This window comes from Camelus bactrianus, chromosome 19 (genome assembly GCF_048773025.1).
Source record: "Camelus bactrianus isolate YW-2024 breed Bactrian camel chromosome 19, ASM4877302v1, whole genome shotgun sequence".
Classification (NCBI taxonomy): Eukaryota; Metazoa; Chordata; class Mammalia; order Artiodactyla; family Camelidae; genus Camelus; species Camelus bactrianus.
The window spans coordinates 12,888,667-12,904,818 of NC_133557.1; the positions used below are offsets into that span (position 1 = coordinate 12,888,667).

The 16,152-nt window shown below is 38.5% G+C and overlaps 1 protein-coding gene across 1 annotated transcript in view; it reads right to left on the reverse strand.

Annotated features, from left to right (window-relative positions):
* UQCC1 (ubiquinol-cytochrome c reductase complex assembly factor 1) overlaps positions 1 to 16,152 on the reverse strand; it is an 86,403-nt gene that overhangs the window by 44,799 nt on the left and 25,452 nt on the right. Inside the window, exons 5-6 of the mRNA XM_010960812.3 lie at positions 15,001 to 15,073; positions 9,551 to 9,608 (exon numbers count right to left, since the gene is read on the reverse strand). Coding sequence (XP_010959114.2) covers positions 9,551 to 9,608; positions 15,001 to 15,073 — 131 coding nt within the window. The remainder of the gene's footprint in view (positions 1 to 9,550; positions 9,609 to 15,000; positions 15,074 to 16,152) is intronic.

Genomic DNA, 16,152 nt, shown 5'->3' on the forward strand with positions numbered 1-16,152 from the left:
AACGAAAGGAGAGCGAATTCTAATTACTCCTAAAACTCTGTACCTAATTAGTGTAGTAGACAATTGATGGAAAACACTTTCAAGTATAAAGTCCTAGAGTAAATTTCATCACACATAGTTAAAGTTATAAAATCAAAACAAACAATCAGTTTTCTCATCAACAGGAAGTGTACTAAAGATTCCCATGAGTTCTACTGGGAAAATAAGATTCTGATCCACAGGGCTGTCCATTCAGCCACCATAACCAAATTCAGCTAACGAAAGAAAGGCTCAACTTATTTTGGCCTTGAGTTTGTGAATCAAATTCTCTAGGTAGTTAAGGACAGAAAAGTCTTGTTGGGAAGAATTTTTGTCTTTGTCTTCTTTAAGGAAAAAGCATAGCTGAAGGCTGGGGCCCACATCTTAGACAGTCAGCTGCCTGGAATTTCCAGATCAAGTTGAAGATCAAGGTACTTAGGGCACCTGACCTTGAAGCCTACACATTCAGTCTACTCCTTTCTTTGTTTAGTAACTGTTTTGAATAGATAATACATGTGCATGGTAAAAAACAAAAAAACAAAAAACAAAGAACCTTAAGTCTCCTTCTTAACCCACATCCCCCAATCCCCAGGTTCCTCTTCCTAAGGCAACAACAGTTAGTAGCTTCTTAGGAATCCTTCCACATATAATTTATACACATATAAGCTTATGTTTCTATGTACTCTTCTCCATTTTTCACAGTGGTAGCATTCTACACACACTACTTTTACATTGAAAAAACAATCTGCCATAGAAGGATGGAGGTGAAGAAATCTCAACTCCAGCTCTATGTTTCATCCACACATACTACAGTCACCCCAGTGAAACCTTTTTTAGGATACAGAGTTCTAGTAATTTAGCAATCTAGCAATTATTAGGGTAACATCTGGTCTAGGCTGAATTCAGCTTTTCTGGCAATTTTTCCTATCCTAATATGACTAAGAAATAGGAAGAAAGCAAAAAAAAAAAATCCTTTAATAGCAGAAGTGGATAAACGCTGTAATTAACAGCTAACACAACTATGTGCCAGGCACTGTGCTAAGTGATTCAAATGCATTATTTCATTTAATCCTTAAAACAACTATAGGAGGCTGGTATTCTCACTGTCCCCACTTCATAGTTCAGGAAACTGAGTCTTAAGAGAAGTAACTTGCCCAGAGTTACAAACCTAGTTACTTGTCAAAGCTGAGATCTGAACCCTGCTAATCTGATCCCAGAGTTGTACTGTTTTTCTGCCTCTTTAATGACTAGAACAAACCTTCCAGAATCCACTTACTGTTTTTCATTTAATCTTCACACGGGCAATAACTTAAGTTTCAAAACTAGCATCACACTAGAAATAAGATATCAGAAGGGAAAAGACTGGCTAACCTAAGGCAAACATACCAACAACAGCAAAAAGTAACTGCTGGCAGGCTAAAAGGAAAGAAACTAAAAATGTATTTAAAACAAACACAAAAAACAGCACAGCAATTGAGGTTCAACAGGGAGGTTCAACAGGCTGGGTATGAGCTACCCAGCACAACTCAAAGACAGCCTGGCAAAATATACTTAAGGGTTATCAGGATCTTCTGAATCACCCAGAAAAGGTTAAAGCATGTTGGAAAGTGAAAAGAAAATGAATGAAACAAGTTCAAAATGGTAAACAACAAAAAAGATTTGATGATCCTGTAGTGGGTACCACTAGAAAACAAAGCAAATACTTGTCACAGGCTCTGACCATACAACAGTAACATTTGAGTCATTAAATTATTCCACAACTGAGAATATTAGGTTTAAATAAAAGAACAGGACAGCTCTACTTAATTGACATCATGGAAGCATTCCTCATAATAAATGCTTACATTAAATGTTGAGAGGTCAAATTCATTTTGCTACTGATTAAACTTCATAACTCCAGAGCTCTGTTCTAGAGGGAACAGAAAGGTGGGGGAGGGGAGACTTCCATGCTAAAACATAATAAAAATTGCCCTTAAGAATGCAAAATAAACTTTAAAAAGAAAAGATTCTGTTGAAACCTAAAACTGCTCTTAAAAAATAAAGTATGTTTTTTAAAAATCTTTTTAAAAAGAGACAATCTGGCAATTTAAAAATTCTTTTACTAAATAATTAATTTAATCATTCATTTAGCAAGGATTTAGCAAGCACCTACTCTGAGTATCAAATTAATCTGTGCAAAAACTACTCTCTGTTTAGGAGCAATTCCAGTTGCCCCTCCTGAGTTTGATGATGTTCTTAAATCCAAAATTTATTATTGAGGTTTTAAGCTTCACAGTACTATCCTTGTCTCTCAGTGACTCCAGTGCCTCATAAATAATACTGATCTCTTTTACATATAAGGAAAGCAAATAACCCAGCTAGCAAAGTAAAGAAAAAAAGGAGTGTTCAAGCCCTAGTCCGATGGCTCCCTAATATCTCTAAAAGGAAGGAGGGGAAAAGGGAAGAAAGACTCACTCACTAGGAGTCTCCAAATATAAAAGGCTAAAGTGTAAATTTTGCCTTATGGCACATAGTAATAATGATTATTACCGTTTACTAAGTCCTCTAGTATGACAAAAAAGTCCTCTAGTATGAGATTTGCCACTGTAAGATACATTTGCATTCACTGTCTCTTTCAAGGTACATAATCATCTATCTAGTACAAGTGGCCCCATTTCACAGGAAAGAAAATTGACGTTCTGAGGAGTTAAGTAACTTAAGGTTGCACAGTGGAGAAGAGAGGAGCTGCAATGAAGCCTGGGCTCCCCTCCCTTCCCCAAGCCATAAGTGCCCCTCTCTCCAGGCAGTGTCAGTATTGACTGTTTCCCCTACTCTGTGACAGTACAGCTCCAAAAATCTCTTCCTGCTAGATCAGACATGGAGGAAGACAACACTGCCTGCAGAGTTCAAAGGAAGGAGAGTTTCCTAGCCATGCTTTCCTCCCCTCTGCCTAAATCTGAGAGGGAAGAATTCTTGTTATTCCTGATGCTGACCTCCTGCCATGTATTGGCAGCTCTCAGCATCCTGTCTCGCTTGCTCTGTTTGGGCCTTCTGACAATGCCAGTTGTGTTTTGGCCTTGTTTCTCTCTCATGGTAGTTTATAAGTTGCTTAGAGAGGATCTGATTTTGAATTCAATGAAGCTTAGTGGGCACTTGGGCAGGTCTGTCACTCTGGCTGCTATAAAGGAATCCCAAAGGGACTTTCACGTAGCTTGTTTCCCTTACTCTGCCACCAGCTGAGGCCAAGAAAGCAGAGCCTACATGGCCACACTCAAGTCTCAGCAGTGTGCTAATGAATGAGTTTATTTATTTGTGAGTTGGCACGCGGATCCTTTCCTGGGGCTGTGTACATGGCTATCTCCACCTGGTTTCCTAAACTCCCTCCCCACGAAGCCTAACCTTTATGCAGGGAGCACAGGGGCCACAGGACAGTGTGTGGGCAAACAGACAAGTGGGCGAGGCACTTCCTGAAGCCATCTCACCTGACAGAGAGCCTCCTCCAAGAGCTACACCTGGCCTGCGGCCTGCCTGTCAGAGCCACTATAAAGAACAAGCTCCTGGGTAGCAGGTACCAGTGCTCTTAGGTTATGCAATGTTGGTAAAATGATGCTGCATAAGCCTTTGGTTTGGGCAAACAGCTACATGTGTGGGTGTTTAAACAGAGCAACTCTAGCTGGCAGAGGCAGAGAGAAGACGTGTACATGGCCAGAGCTCACCATATATAGCAGGTCTGGAGCTGCTGGAATCCAGCACGAGCTTGAAAGCCCTACAGCTATTATCAAAACTGCTGTGGTGGTTTTAAAAAGCCCTCTTGCAAAGGCCAGGAGTGTCTGCCAGGGCAGTTCTCTGGCTGGACTGAGACTGGAACCAGTCTGTCTTCTTCCAGTCTCTTCCACCTCCACAACTTTACTTCCTTCTCTTCTTTCCCAGAGGTTTCCTCCTTCAGGCTTATAAAAACCTAGTGTTTTTTAACCTAGTGTTCCAGTGTTTCCCTACCTTAAAATAAAAACAAAATACAAAATGCTTCTCCCCTCCATCCTGTTTCTCCCACAAGTGATCATCATCTCATCTTTCTTTCTCACTTGGAACGTCTTAAAAAGTAGTTTACAATTAATTCTTCCCCTCCTAATAACTCCTCCAGACTCCATGTCCTCTGGTTCTTGACCCCGGAAGGCCAATGCAACTGCTTTCCTTGACCATCCCCAGGCTGCTCCCCATCCCCTTCTCCCATACGATCTGTATGTCTGCTTATCAAACACAGCATTTGTCACCCTGGACTATTTTCAGGTTTACTTCTTGCCTCTCCCAGGACACAGACAGGGAGTGCCAAGAAACAGTTTCATATAGTTGTTGGTCAGTGCTATGCAGTCCAAATTCAGGGCAAGAGATTCCCATCCCCATGACCCCAAAAGGGGTCATGCAGGCAGGAAGCAAAGTGTTGCAGAAGGCGCAGTTCACATAGTCAGCTTTGGATTTGAGTCTTGGATCCTCCCATTATTGATCAAGAGGCCTGTGACAAACCCCTTAAAATTGCCACAATCACCTCCCCATTTGCAAAACGAGAGAGCTGGACTAGATCTGTGGTTTTTAAACTGTGCCTTGAGCTTCCATGGAGCTATGTAAGGGTCCCTTACCAGTGAGCGTTTTGTGAAGACCTGAAGTGAGCAGGTCGTTCCCACTTCTTCAACCTGAGTAGCAATCCTTTTACCTATGCAAACACTGTGGCTGAGCATAAAACTTCATTTTTAAAAAGGGTTCTTCTGCTGGTAAAAAGATTGAAAACCATGAGGTCCCTCTGCCTGCAATGCTTCTTCATCCAATCTCTGACTTGCTAACTTCTGTTAATCTTCAGGTGTCAGTTTAAATGTCATCTCTTCAGTGAAGCCCTCCCAGAGTGACCCACCCCCTTCAACTAAATTATGTATCCCTCTACTTCCACGGAGCCCTATCACCTCCTCTCATAGCACCATCCAGTGGCATTTTACTAACGATTTGTTTAAAGTCTCTCTCCCACACTCTAAGCCCCATGAGGGCAGGGAACAAATCTGCATACAGTAAGTTCAATTTAAAAATTAGTATTATAATTTATGGATTTATGTTTAAGAATAAGCAGGTTCTTAACTAAGCAATATATAGTACTGACTAATATTAAATACTATTAGTATTCATAAATAATTATTCAATTAGTTACTTCAGTAATTTTAATTACCAATGAGGAAAGCAGTTAATACTTTAAGCTAACCAGACTGATGCTGGAATTTCCTCTCTACCATGTACTATCCAGTTCTTTAGGCAAGCTCTCTGGCTTCTCTAAGCCTCTGATCTCTCATATGTAAACAGGAATAAAGTAGTTATAAGAATGTGTGAGATAATATATGTAAATAAATTTTAAAATAATATTTTAAAGGACCTAGTAGTTATGATACTTACATCTGACTTCAAAATAATTTTTAAAAATACAAACTGCATCTTCCTCCCACTCCACCTCCATCATAGACATATTCTAATTTTATTTGTCCCATCCCACTTTCTAAAATTAATTTTTGCATCAATAACATACTAGTGTTCCATGACAAATTTTAAAATGGGGGCCTCTACAAGTCAATTAGTGCTTAGAACACCAACATAAATTCCACCTACATACATCTCACCACCCAGGGAAACATACACAGGAGCAGAGCTTTGCCACTCCCACCTGACCAACAGGCAGTGGCCAGGACCCTTCCAATTGCATGGGAGCGAAGTCAGATCTGAGGCCACAGATTATTTAATTAATATTTATCAATGCAAACTAAGAGTAAGACATGGGACTGAGGGGAAGAAATATCTCATATCTTTCCAAAATTTTCGTATCGTTCTAAAAATAATTCTTCCTCTCAATAAACTCACCGTCCACAAGGAAGACTGATACATATTTGATAGAATATAAAAATGTTATGTGATGAGTACCGTAACAGATGTATCTAAAATACTAAGGGAACACAGAAGAGAAACTAACTTTGCCTTTAGAGAGAAGGCTTCAAAGAAGAGGTAATATCTGAGTTGGATACTGAATGAAAAACAAGAGTCTGTCAAGTGGAGAGGAGGAAGAAGGGAAGAAGAAAGCTTTGTGCAGAAGACTTGATATTTCTATTATATAGTTTTATTTTTTCTTGCAGGGAAGGGGGTGGTGGTGGTAGTGGTAACCAGAATAGCAACAGATGAGAGAAGTAAAGGTGGCATATTTGGTGGGATATGAATGCCATGCTAGGAAACATACTTTATCCTGAGAACAATGGAGAATATTAAGGAGAGTAAGTGTGTGTGTGTGTGTGTGTGTGTACACTAATCCCATTTGTATCAAGAAGATCAATGGCACAGGAAGAAGGAATTTGGAGGCCAAAGACCAGTTTACAGGTACTGTAGCTTACAACCAAGTGAAATCAACTTAGTGGGTGACATCTTGAATTTCTGTTTAAAATGAATTCAAATGAAACACAAAATATCACAGATTATCTGACATTATAAGTTTTACAAAACTTTTGTACCAGATACATGTGTATGTTCTGGACTGCAAAATAAAATGCATTTGTTACTGTGGCTCATGGTCAAAGAGTTTGAGTTGGGTGACTGGTGCCTGACCAGATGAAAGGGGTGAGGGAAAGTCAAACAGGCCTCCCAGGTTTCTGGTGTGGGCACCTGAATGGACCACAATGTCACTGCCCAAGATAGGGAACTGAGGAGAAGGTCTACTTTTATCAGGTCCATGTGGGGATGCTGGAAAGCCCAGACAGCAACCTCTCTCAGCATCTTTTCAACAGTCAATACTAATCTTGTTCAGCAAAGACAAAGGACAGTCACTGCAGCTGGAAGCTCATCTGAATACACAACTGATAGGGGCCTTCTAGGAACTGGAGGGGTCCCAGTCCTACATCCCAATACACAAAAAAACTTAGGAACTAGAGAAAGCAGACAGGATAAGGGAAACATCAACTAACGATATGAGAAATCCTGTCCCTATTCTAAGAGCCGACAGGGAGCCATCACCCTTGGGAACCCAAACAAGATTTCTGAAAAGTCCACGGCCAGGGTGTTCTAGTTTTGGTCTTTTGGGGGTTGAGGGGGTGGAATTCTTCCTATTTTTATGACTGCTATCTAAACTTCCCCATCTCTCCCTCACACTACCACCCACAGGAGGTATTTCAACCCTACACATCTCTAGCAAGTCCACTGAGCCCAGTAATACTGGATTTGGCTATCCCTCAGTTAGCCTCCTAGAGCTTCAGGCTAAGAGAACAGGGCTAGAAGAACACAGCTTTTCCACAGGCTTGGGGTGGATACATTACTCCCTCTTAGACCTCTATCCCCTAGAAGAGAGCTTCCTCAACTCTTCTTGGAGGATCACAGCCCAGCTGGACCCTAAATTAACTTTCTGGTGACCTTTTGCACTACATTCTTCCACAGACTCACCCTACACACTTCGGACAACTGACTGACCTCAAATACTCTGTGCTCTTGTACATGTTCTATGTTTTGCTCCTAATTATTTCCTCAACCTAAAATGTCCTCCTTTTCTCTGACAGAAATTCCACTCACCCTTCTTGGTGCATCTCAAATGTCACCTCTACCACAGAGCAACTCTTTATCCAATACCGCTCCCTTCCACCAAATCTGGATTTAGCCACGCCTTGTCCTTCCACAGTATCTGCTTGTGCCTCACTTCTTTCAAGAAGCACAGTGCTTCTTTCGTTGTCACCCATTACAGGCAATTGTCCTTTGCCTGTTTTCCACTAGACTGTTTCTTGAAGGTGCACACCATGTCATGTCCTTATTTCCAATGCCTCTGTCCTTAACACACAGTCCTCAATAAAAGTTTGCTGATTCAAACTGAAAAGCTATTGATTCATCCCATCAAAGCCCGCAGATCATGAGAACTAAGGAGGAAGGACGGAGGGGAGATCGAGCATAGATTTAAAGCAGACAGCCTCCTTCCCCCTCCTTAACTGATGGTGGTACCCCCCTGCTCCGCTGAGAAATTAAACCAACCTCAGCAAGGAAGAATCAGCAGGCACATTTGGAAATGGTGGCTAACTTGAAAGGACTACAAGTAGTTTCAAGGTTCTCTCGGCTACTATTAGTCAGGTATTGACCTTGGGATGTGGTCACAGGGATTATATTTTTTATTTTGTCATCCACTCCCTCTAACACTCTGATACCTCTAGCTACTGGGCAATAAAGAGTCTTTCATACAGGCTCTGAATATTATCTTTGAGCTCCTCTGGGAACAGCCTAGCCTCCTCTTAACCCTCCCACCTTTCCAGTGAGTAATTCCACAGTGCCACCTCTGCAGTCCTCTCCTTGAAAAAGTAGTTTTCCTCTCAGTACATCCAGCTGCCCTCCCTGAACCTTTTCCTAACCTTCACGATTCAGACAGAAGGTAGTTTGCCTTCTCAGCTGCCTGAGTAAGAGACACGGTACATTTCAAAGAACAGGTAGAACCAGTACAAGTTTTATCGCGGCTTCCTCTGTGATTCCACAGGCACTACTTAGATTTATTATAGAACTCAGCCATTCTGATTTATAACTGACTGTTATACATGTCTTATCTCCCTCACTAGACTGTGAGCTTCTTGACATAGCTTATTGACTGCTCAGGACACAGTGTACACTCAATAAGCTACCAGCTTAGAAAAAAATAACATAAAATAAACTGCCGTCTTAGGCCCCTTAGCCAATCTCACTGACTATGTGAGTTCAGAAGAAATATTTCAGAGGTGATCAAAACCAAAAAGTCTTTATATAGTAGTCAGTCCTGTGATGCAAAGCTCAGCTGAAGGCAGTCTCAAACAAGGGTCCTTTTGACAGGGCAACCATTCCCCACGTTCCTCAGATACTCACTATGGTCAAAGTAGTAAACTTAGTTCTCCAGAATTTACTTTCCCAAGATCTGGCAGTTCAATAAATACATTCCCCAGCCCCCACTTCAACGACTCTCCTATATCCTTCTGACCTTTAATACTGTGTAACATTAGATGAAAAATTGATTTTTTTTGGCTACTTAATTTGCAGCTGAAGAAAAAATATACTGTTTAAGGTGTTAAATATTTTTACATGCAACAAACCTGGCATGAATCTAACCGGTATGCACATTTTAGAGGTACAGGCGTAAATGTCAGTGCTATAATTTGTTATAGGTTTCTGATGACCAGCAATGAAAATGACCACGGATGCTCACAATTCAAACCACTTTTACGTAAATGTGAACTTTCCTAAAACAGCCAAGGGAGAGAACTTTCCATCCAAGCTCATAGGGTCTCTTAGAGATACTGATAGCATTGTTCACTGGGTTAGGTGTTCTTTGAGAAAATCCCACTTAAGTTTCTTTTGGGGACTATGCTTTGACCTTTAATAAAAATGTGCTACAAGACACCAGTTATTAAAAATGAAAGGAACAGTTTTTAATGCCTGAACTGACGTTTCATATAATCAGCCCCGTGGAAGGCTATACCTTAACAAGTCAGTAGTGTTTAAGAAAAAAATACATTTGATGACTTCACTTAAATTGTTCACTTACCAGACATGAAGCAGAGTTATAAGAAACCATGAATTGAATGTATCAGGCATCTGACACCCTAGAAAATAACAATAAAGCACAAACATATGAAGGTTTATAAAAAGAATATGGACTATATTTGAAATATTGATAGGAATTTGTTTAATTAAAACATGTGGCAGTCACAGTACTCTCTGATTATGCTAACAAAGAGGGCCAGTGGAACTACAAGGCAAGCCCATGGGTTGAAAAGAGCATTGAATGCAGTCAGGCAATTAGCCTTCTAGTTCCAGCCCTGTTACCACCTTGCTGTGTGGCATTGGGCAAATCACTTCTCTTCTCTGAGCCTGTTTTCTCACTTTGTATAATGTGGTCTGGATGATCTTCATGATTCCTTCTAACTTTCATGTGATTCAATGTTACTTTCGTTCTTGGTCTCAAATTCTTCTGGAAAGCTAGACAGACACCACCTTGCCTATCCCACTTAAGTACAGGCTGTTTTCACTTGAGCCCTGCTGAGAAGTCTAAGTGCTTCTAGTCTCCTTCTCCCATTTTCTTTCTTTAAGGTGACCCAATGTGCTATGAACATGGGTATGCTGAACAATTCAACCCAAATAAATGACCAGGAGAAGGAAGTAGGGATCTAGGGAGCTGTAGTTGAATAAGAAAGCAGATCATATCTAACAAAAGGCCATTCATCACCCCAGGAATGACAAAACCAGGTAGAGCTCATCCTTGGTTTAAGATACCAAAAATCCCGTCAGTGCTTAGACATCCAAGCCTCTCAATTCTCAAATCTCTAAGAAATGCTTCTGGCTGGATAAGGGGTCCCCCAATGGATATGCCCTCCTTATTACATGGCAGGGAGAAAAGCTGGAGCAAGAGGATAAAGAAAAAATCAGTGGGAGACTTGGGCCCTAAGAGTAGAATCTGTCCTTTGCAGCAAGGACTCAAAGTAGTATCTTCTGCCTTTCAGCAGATAATGAAGTACACAGTGTACTAAATGATAACAAATAGGGCCCACTAGGAGAGAAAACACAGAGCAGGGTCCTGTGAGGTACACTAATACCACCAATAATAATGAAGAGCTATAATTCACTGTGGGCTTACTTTGTGCCAGACATTATTATAGGTGCCTTACGTGATTAGCTCAATGAATCCTCCCAAAATTCCTATGAGGTGAGTATTGGTATTATCCCCATTTGATAGGTAAGAAAACTGACCCTTAGAGAGCTCATGACAATTGCCCAAGGTCACACACCTCTGAAATGAGACATCTGGGATCAAATTCAGATCTGCTTGATTCCATACACTGTAATCTTAATCACTAACTGCCTTTCTATACTAGTATCAGAAACTAACACTCACTAAGGGCCCATACTTCCTGCCAGGTCCACCAGTGGTCATGTCAATACATTATTGCACTTAATCCTCACTTTAACTCTGAAGGAAGGCATTATAATCCTCATTTTAGAGTTGAGGAAACAGGCTCAAAAAGCCTAAGTAACTTGCGGGCAGCCACAATATTAACAAGCTAGTGGCTGGGCTGGGGTTTAAGTCCAGGTCTGTCACAAAGTGACACCAAAATACCCTGGTGAGATTACTGGGAGGTGCCCAGCAGCTGTCAAGTGGACTTCCTCTTGGAGCCCAGCAGGAGGGAGGTGAAGGCTGGCCTGGCCAGTCATTTAGCTATTAAGACACATGCCATCTGAGAGTGGGCCAACCACCCTCCACCTAGAACAAGAATAGCCATGAGAAACTCTCAAGCCCAGATCTGAAGTTGGGTCTTTTTTGGATGCTAGAACAAAACATTAAAAAGAAAAGTTTTCTTGGAAGTCTGTCTTTCAATCTGGAAAATGAAATTTGGCTGCTTCTAAAGGACAATCTGTTCAATTGCTACCTCTACATCAAAGCTTCTCAGCAGCCTCCAGGAGCCTTTCCAGTTTTCTCAGAGAGGGAATCAGTTCTCGGGCTGGAAAGCACAGACAGACAGACAGGCCAGCAATTGGATTTGGGTCACAATTTTCCCTTCTAAGGGTCAGCTCAGGGCTGAGGATGGGAAAAGAGCTGGCATTTGACTGACTCCCTGTAGCCATTGGGGTCAGAACAGAAACCCACAGGGTAAAGCCCTAAAAAACAAGACCACTGAATGTTTGACTGTGAGCGACTCAACAACACAGCAGATTCTTGAGCTTAATGAAATGTGTTTAAACACCTCAAAGTTAAAACCTGCTATAGGATCTTGCTACAATCACACCCTTGCTCCAATACACACTCAATGTATTATTTTCTGAGGCTAGGTACTTTCTTCCTCAATACCAAGTTGGATAAAATTAAATAACTCATTACTGTTATGGGGTGGCAGTATTAACATAGTTGTTTGTTTAATGCAGACTCTGGAGTCAGACATCCTGATTTAAAACCTTAACTCTACCTCTTATTTGCTACGTGACTCTGGGTACGTGACTTTACCTCTCAGTGCCTCAAGTTTTCTTCTCTGTAAAAATGGGAGAACAAGAGAAACTTACAGGGTTTTTGTGAGGATTAAAAGAGATAAGGCCTATAAAATGTTTTGCAAAATGGTTAGTATTTAATAGGTACTCTATAAATATTCACTACTGTTATTTTTCAGTGAATTATTTAGGCACTAGGGTTTAAATTATCTTTGAAAAAAACTCACTATTTAAGACTTGTTAATAATATGATGAACCTCAATCTTACTAACTCAAAATTTATTCATTAAGAAGCCTACTCTCCATGATACAAACTCTTAAGGGCTAAAAGCAAAGCAATTTGCAGTTAACAGTGTGGAATTAAATACAAGCTTTATTGATTGGTTGGCCACCTCTGTCCCAAAGTGCTCTTTATAAGAGAACTGATCTCCAAAAGACCAGTTAGCAAACACTGTGTGCTCTCAGAGGGTGCACGTATTTATGCCACAATGACATCATTAGAACATCTTGGAAACACAGTGGGCTGGAAAGATGTCTTACCGGTCAGAATCCCCAATATCTAGGTCTCTGGATCAAGACCTCTGAACACAAGGCTCTGAGATGACAAAGAATCTGTAACTTTCACATTTTATGGGTCCTGTCCAAGAGGCTGATAGGCATATTGTTTACTGAGTAAATAACTCAATCTTCATGAAATACCACTGGCCTCACTTTTGCTGGAAAAGTGAGCATGACACTGACCATCTACCTGAGGTCCAATATCCTTTTAAGAAGTTACTGAATTCTCAGGACTCTAAGAGTCAAGCTCTAAAACACCAAAAATTCAAGAGAGCAATAGCCACTTTAAAGGCATAATCTTGGGAAGTACTATATATACATTCTTTTTTTTTTAACCCCAAACCTATCTGGCCTACTCTTTAGAATCTAAGATGCAAGAAAGTCTCATTATTTTATAGATATCCTTTAACTGCCTCTAAATGGTACTTTTCACATTTGATCCCTTTTTTATTCACTAGCCATAGTTTGGAACCACTTTGGTTTGATTTTAAAGTTTAATCTAACCACAGCTGACAAAGATGGACCACAGTGGAGCCCAATACAGATGAACATGTTATGGGTCTAAAAGGCAATTCTTAAAGTAAGTCTTAGAAAACCTGAAGTAAGTACTGAAAAAAGTACTGTCTCTCTAGATAACTTCTTCAAAAAGCAAAGCGAGAACAAAGCTCATTGAGATGTACACACTCTAATACATATAAACATCAGTTTGTAACTAACAGAACATTTTATAGACGTAGTTCTCATTTTAAAATTATAAAATACAAGAAATTATAAAATACAAAAACACTGAGATGTATTACAATTTCTATTTTGCAGTTATATTCATTCACAGGCAATATGTTATAGTAAAAATATTCTCGATTTTAAGCCAGATAACTTAGGATCTAGGCTTGACTAAGCAACTTTGGGGGAGTCACTTAGCCTCTTTAAGTTTCAACTGTTTCTGAAAACAAAACAAAAATGAAAATAAAAATACAAGCCCTTTCTATCTCACAACGTTTTGTTAACTCCTAAGTGAGACAAGTGTAAAAGCATGCCATGTAAATGCAAACTAATATGTGATGGTAATAATTTAATGAATTTTTATTTTTACAAGTAGTTTACATTATAAATGAATGAAATGATATATATAAATAAATTGGATTGATATAAATAAATATAAATAAATTGAAATGATATATTAACTTAAATATGTAATAATAGTTTCATTCTTCAATACTATAATATTAACTCAAGAATCTTCAATAATGAGGATTGGCTAAACAAAGATAGCTAGTAAACTTCCTTTCAAAATAAACATAATAAATTTGAGTTATTTATTGAATCAAATATTAAATAGATGTCTGAAGATGAAGTTTTAAAAAGATTTGATGAAAAATATTTGAGCACATGGACATAAGAAACCACTTAAGAAAAAATCCAGCTTCTAATATTCATAGTTTCTTCATCAGGTAGAGAAAGAACATTTTCTCCCCTCAGACTAATTTCTCCTAAAATAAGAAATTGTTACAGATTAAAAAGAAGCAGGAAAGTTTTCTTTCCTCATTATGAATAAATAAAGAAATGGAAGGTGGATACTAAATTAGGATTATAACTCAGCATAGTATTTTAAATTTCTAATATAGTATCAATCTGCTGAAATAATAAAATCAACAAAACATCTAGCATTTGGTTTTAAAAACCAGACTATTAAATAATCAGAACTGCACTGTTTCTTCATTGTTAACATAAATATATGTAATTATTTGCTGTCCATGAAAAATATCAAGTATGTACAGTTAAGTGTTTGTTGCTTTGAGGATAATGACTATTACTACAGATATGCACAGCACACAAAATCTGTGGAACTGGAAACAGCTTAAACTTTCCCAATGACTTTATAAGACTTTATAACTGACTTTGTTTATAATTACAAGTATACAGCATCAAAATGAATATTGTATTGATATAATCAACTGCTAGTCATAATCTAAACCAGTAAAACACTTCTGGAAAGCAATTTATCAAGATGTAAATTGAAAAATCGTATATGCCTTTTGACCCAACAGTGTTTAACAGAAAGAAGAAAAATCATAAGGCATATTCCAGGATTAACTAAAACAATTATAAACTGGAAATAAAACAGGAATGATTGACAAAAAGTTCATGTCAAAATGTTAAGTAAAAAATCTAGAATGTAAAACAAGATGTGTTTACTATTAGTAAAAAGACACATGCGTGGACAAATTTTTAGTTTTTTTTTCCCAAACTTTTTAAAATGTCTTAATAGGGTTCTTTTGGCCTTTGTTTATTCTATTAAAAGAGAAAAATAAGCACCTTTATTACACACTTTGTTTAGGAAAAACTGTTGCACTAGTAACTAAAAAAAAAAAAAAAAAAAAACTATCCTACCAAGGCACAATCATTAAAATGAAAAGTAGATTCATTTTCTTTTTAGAACTATCAAAAACAGTAACTTACTTAGAAAGAATTCCTCGAAGTCAGTTTTCTCCACACAGCTAGTGTACATGCGCAGAGCCGCAATCTTAATCTTCTAGACAAAGAGAATAAAACCAAACTCAAGACATGACCAAGTGGATGTCCTTGTGCCATTAGATGTAGGTCACAGAGTCTTGTATTTTTTTCAACTAGAAGGATGAGTTCAAACTCATCTGTAGGCAAATTTAATAGCTAAGCCAACATAGACGTTTTCTCTTCTTAAAGCCAGCCATTCACAGACTTCATACAATTTTCACATTTTATGATTTTAGCATCAAAACGTCAAAAAGGTTTTTCCAATATTTAGATAACACCCCACCTTTAATTCAAACCCATTTTACCACATTTGAGCCTCTAAACCACAGTTCAGAATCATCCACATTAATTCTTTACAATGTGAAACCTTTTCTTTTAAAAAATTACCCATTCTCCTGACCAAAAACAAACAAACAAAACCCTCAATCTTTCAATATTTCCTCAGAAGCACCATTATCTATTCTGTAAGTCTTTTTTTCCCAGAAGGGAGACGTCATTTTTTTTTTTGCTGATGAACAGAATACTATATTTATAAATAAGGGTTTCTAAGGAGTGTAAAATATAGTAAAAGGATCAACACTTTACTGTTCCCCAAAACACTAAGAATTCTCTTAGAATCTTGATCTGAAGGGTGGTTTTAATTTATCCAATGAGCTGTATACTTCAGGTTTGTATATTTCACTGTATGGACATTATGCCTTTATAAAATCTAAAAATGAAAAATAAATTCTTGTAAGAGTTGAATGGTAGGTATAGAGACTAACTCAGTGCTAAAGAACAGGAATTTCTAAGGATTTTCAAAATATTTCCTTAAGGATACAATTAAATTAGTCTATCAACAAAAGGCTTGTGAAGCTTCCTTTTCCTTAAAATGATAGAGAAAATTACTCAAATATGCAAACTAAATATATATACACACACACACACACACACACACACAAAGAGAATGACACAGCAACTGAAGGGAAACCAACCTAGAATTTTAGCAGAGCTGTTATTTAAGTTCAAAGTCACCAAGGATCTACTATAGCCAATACTACATACGTTCGTATTTCAGTTTCTGATGGGCGGAAGTAACTGTAATAAATTCAAGAATTA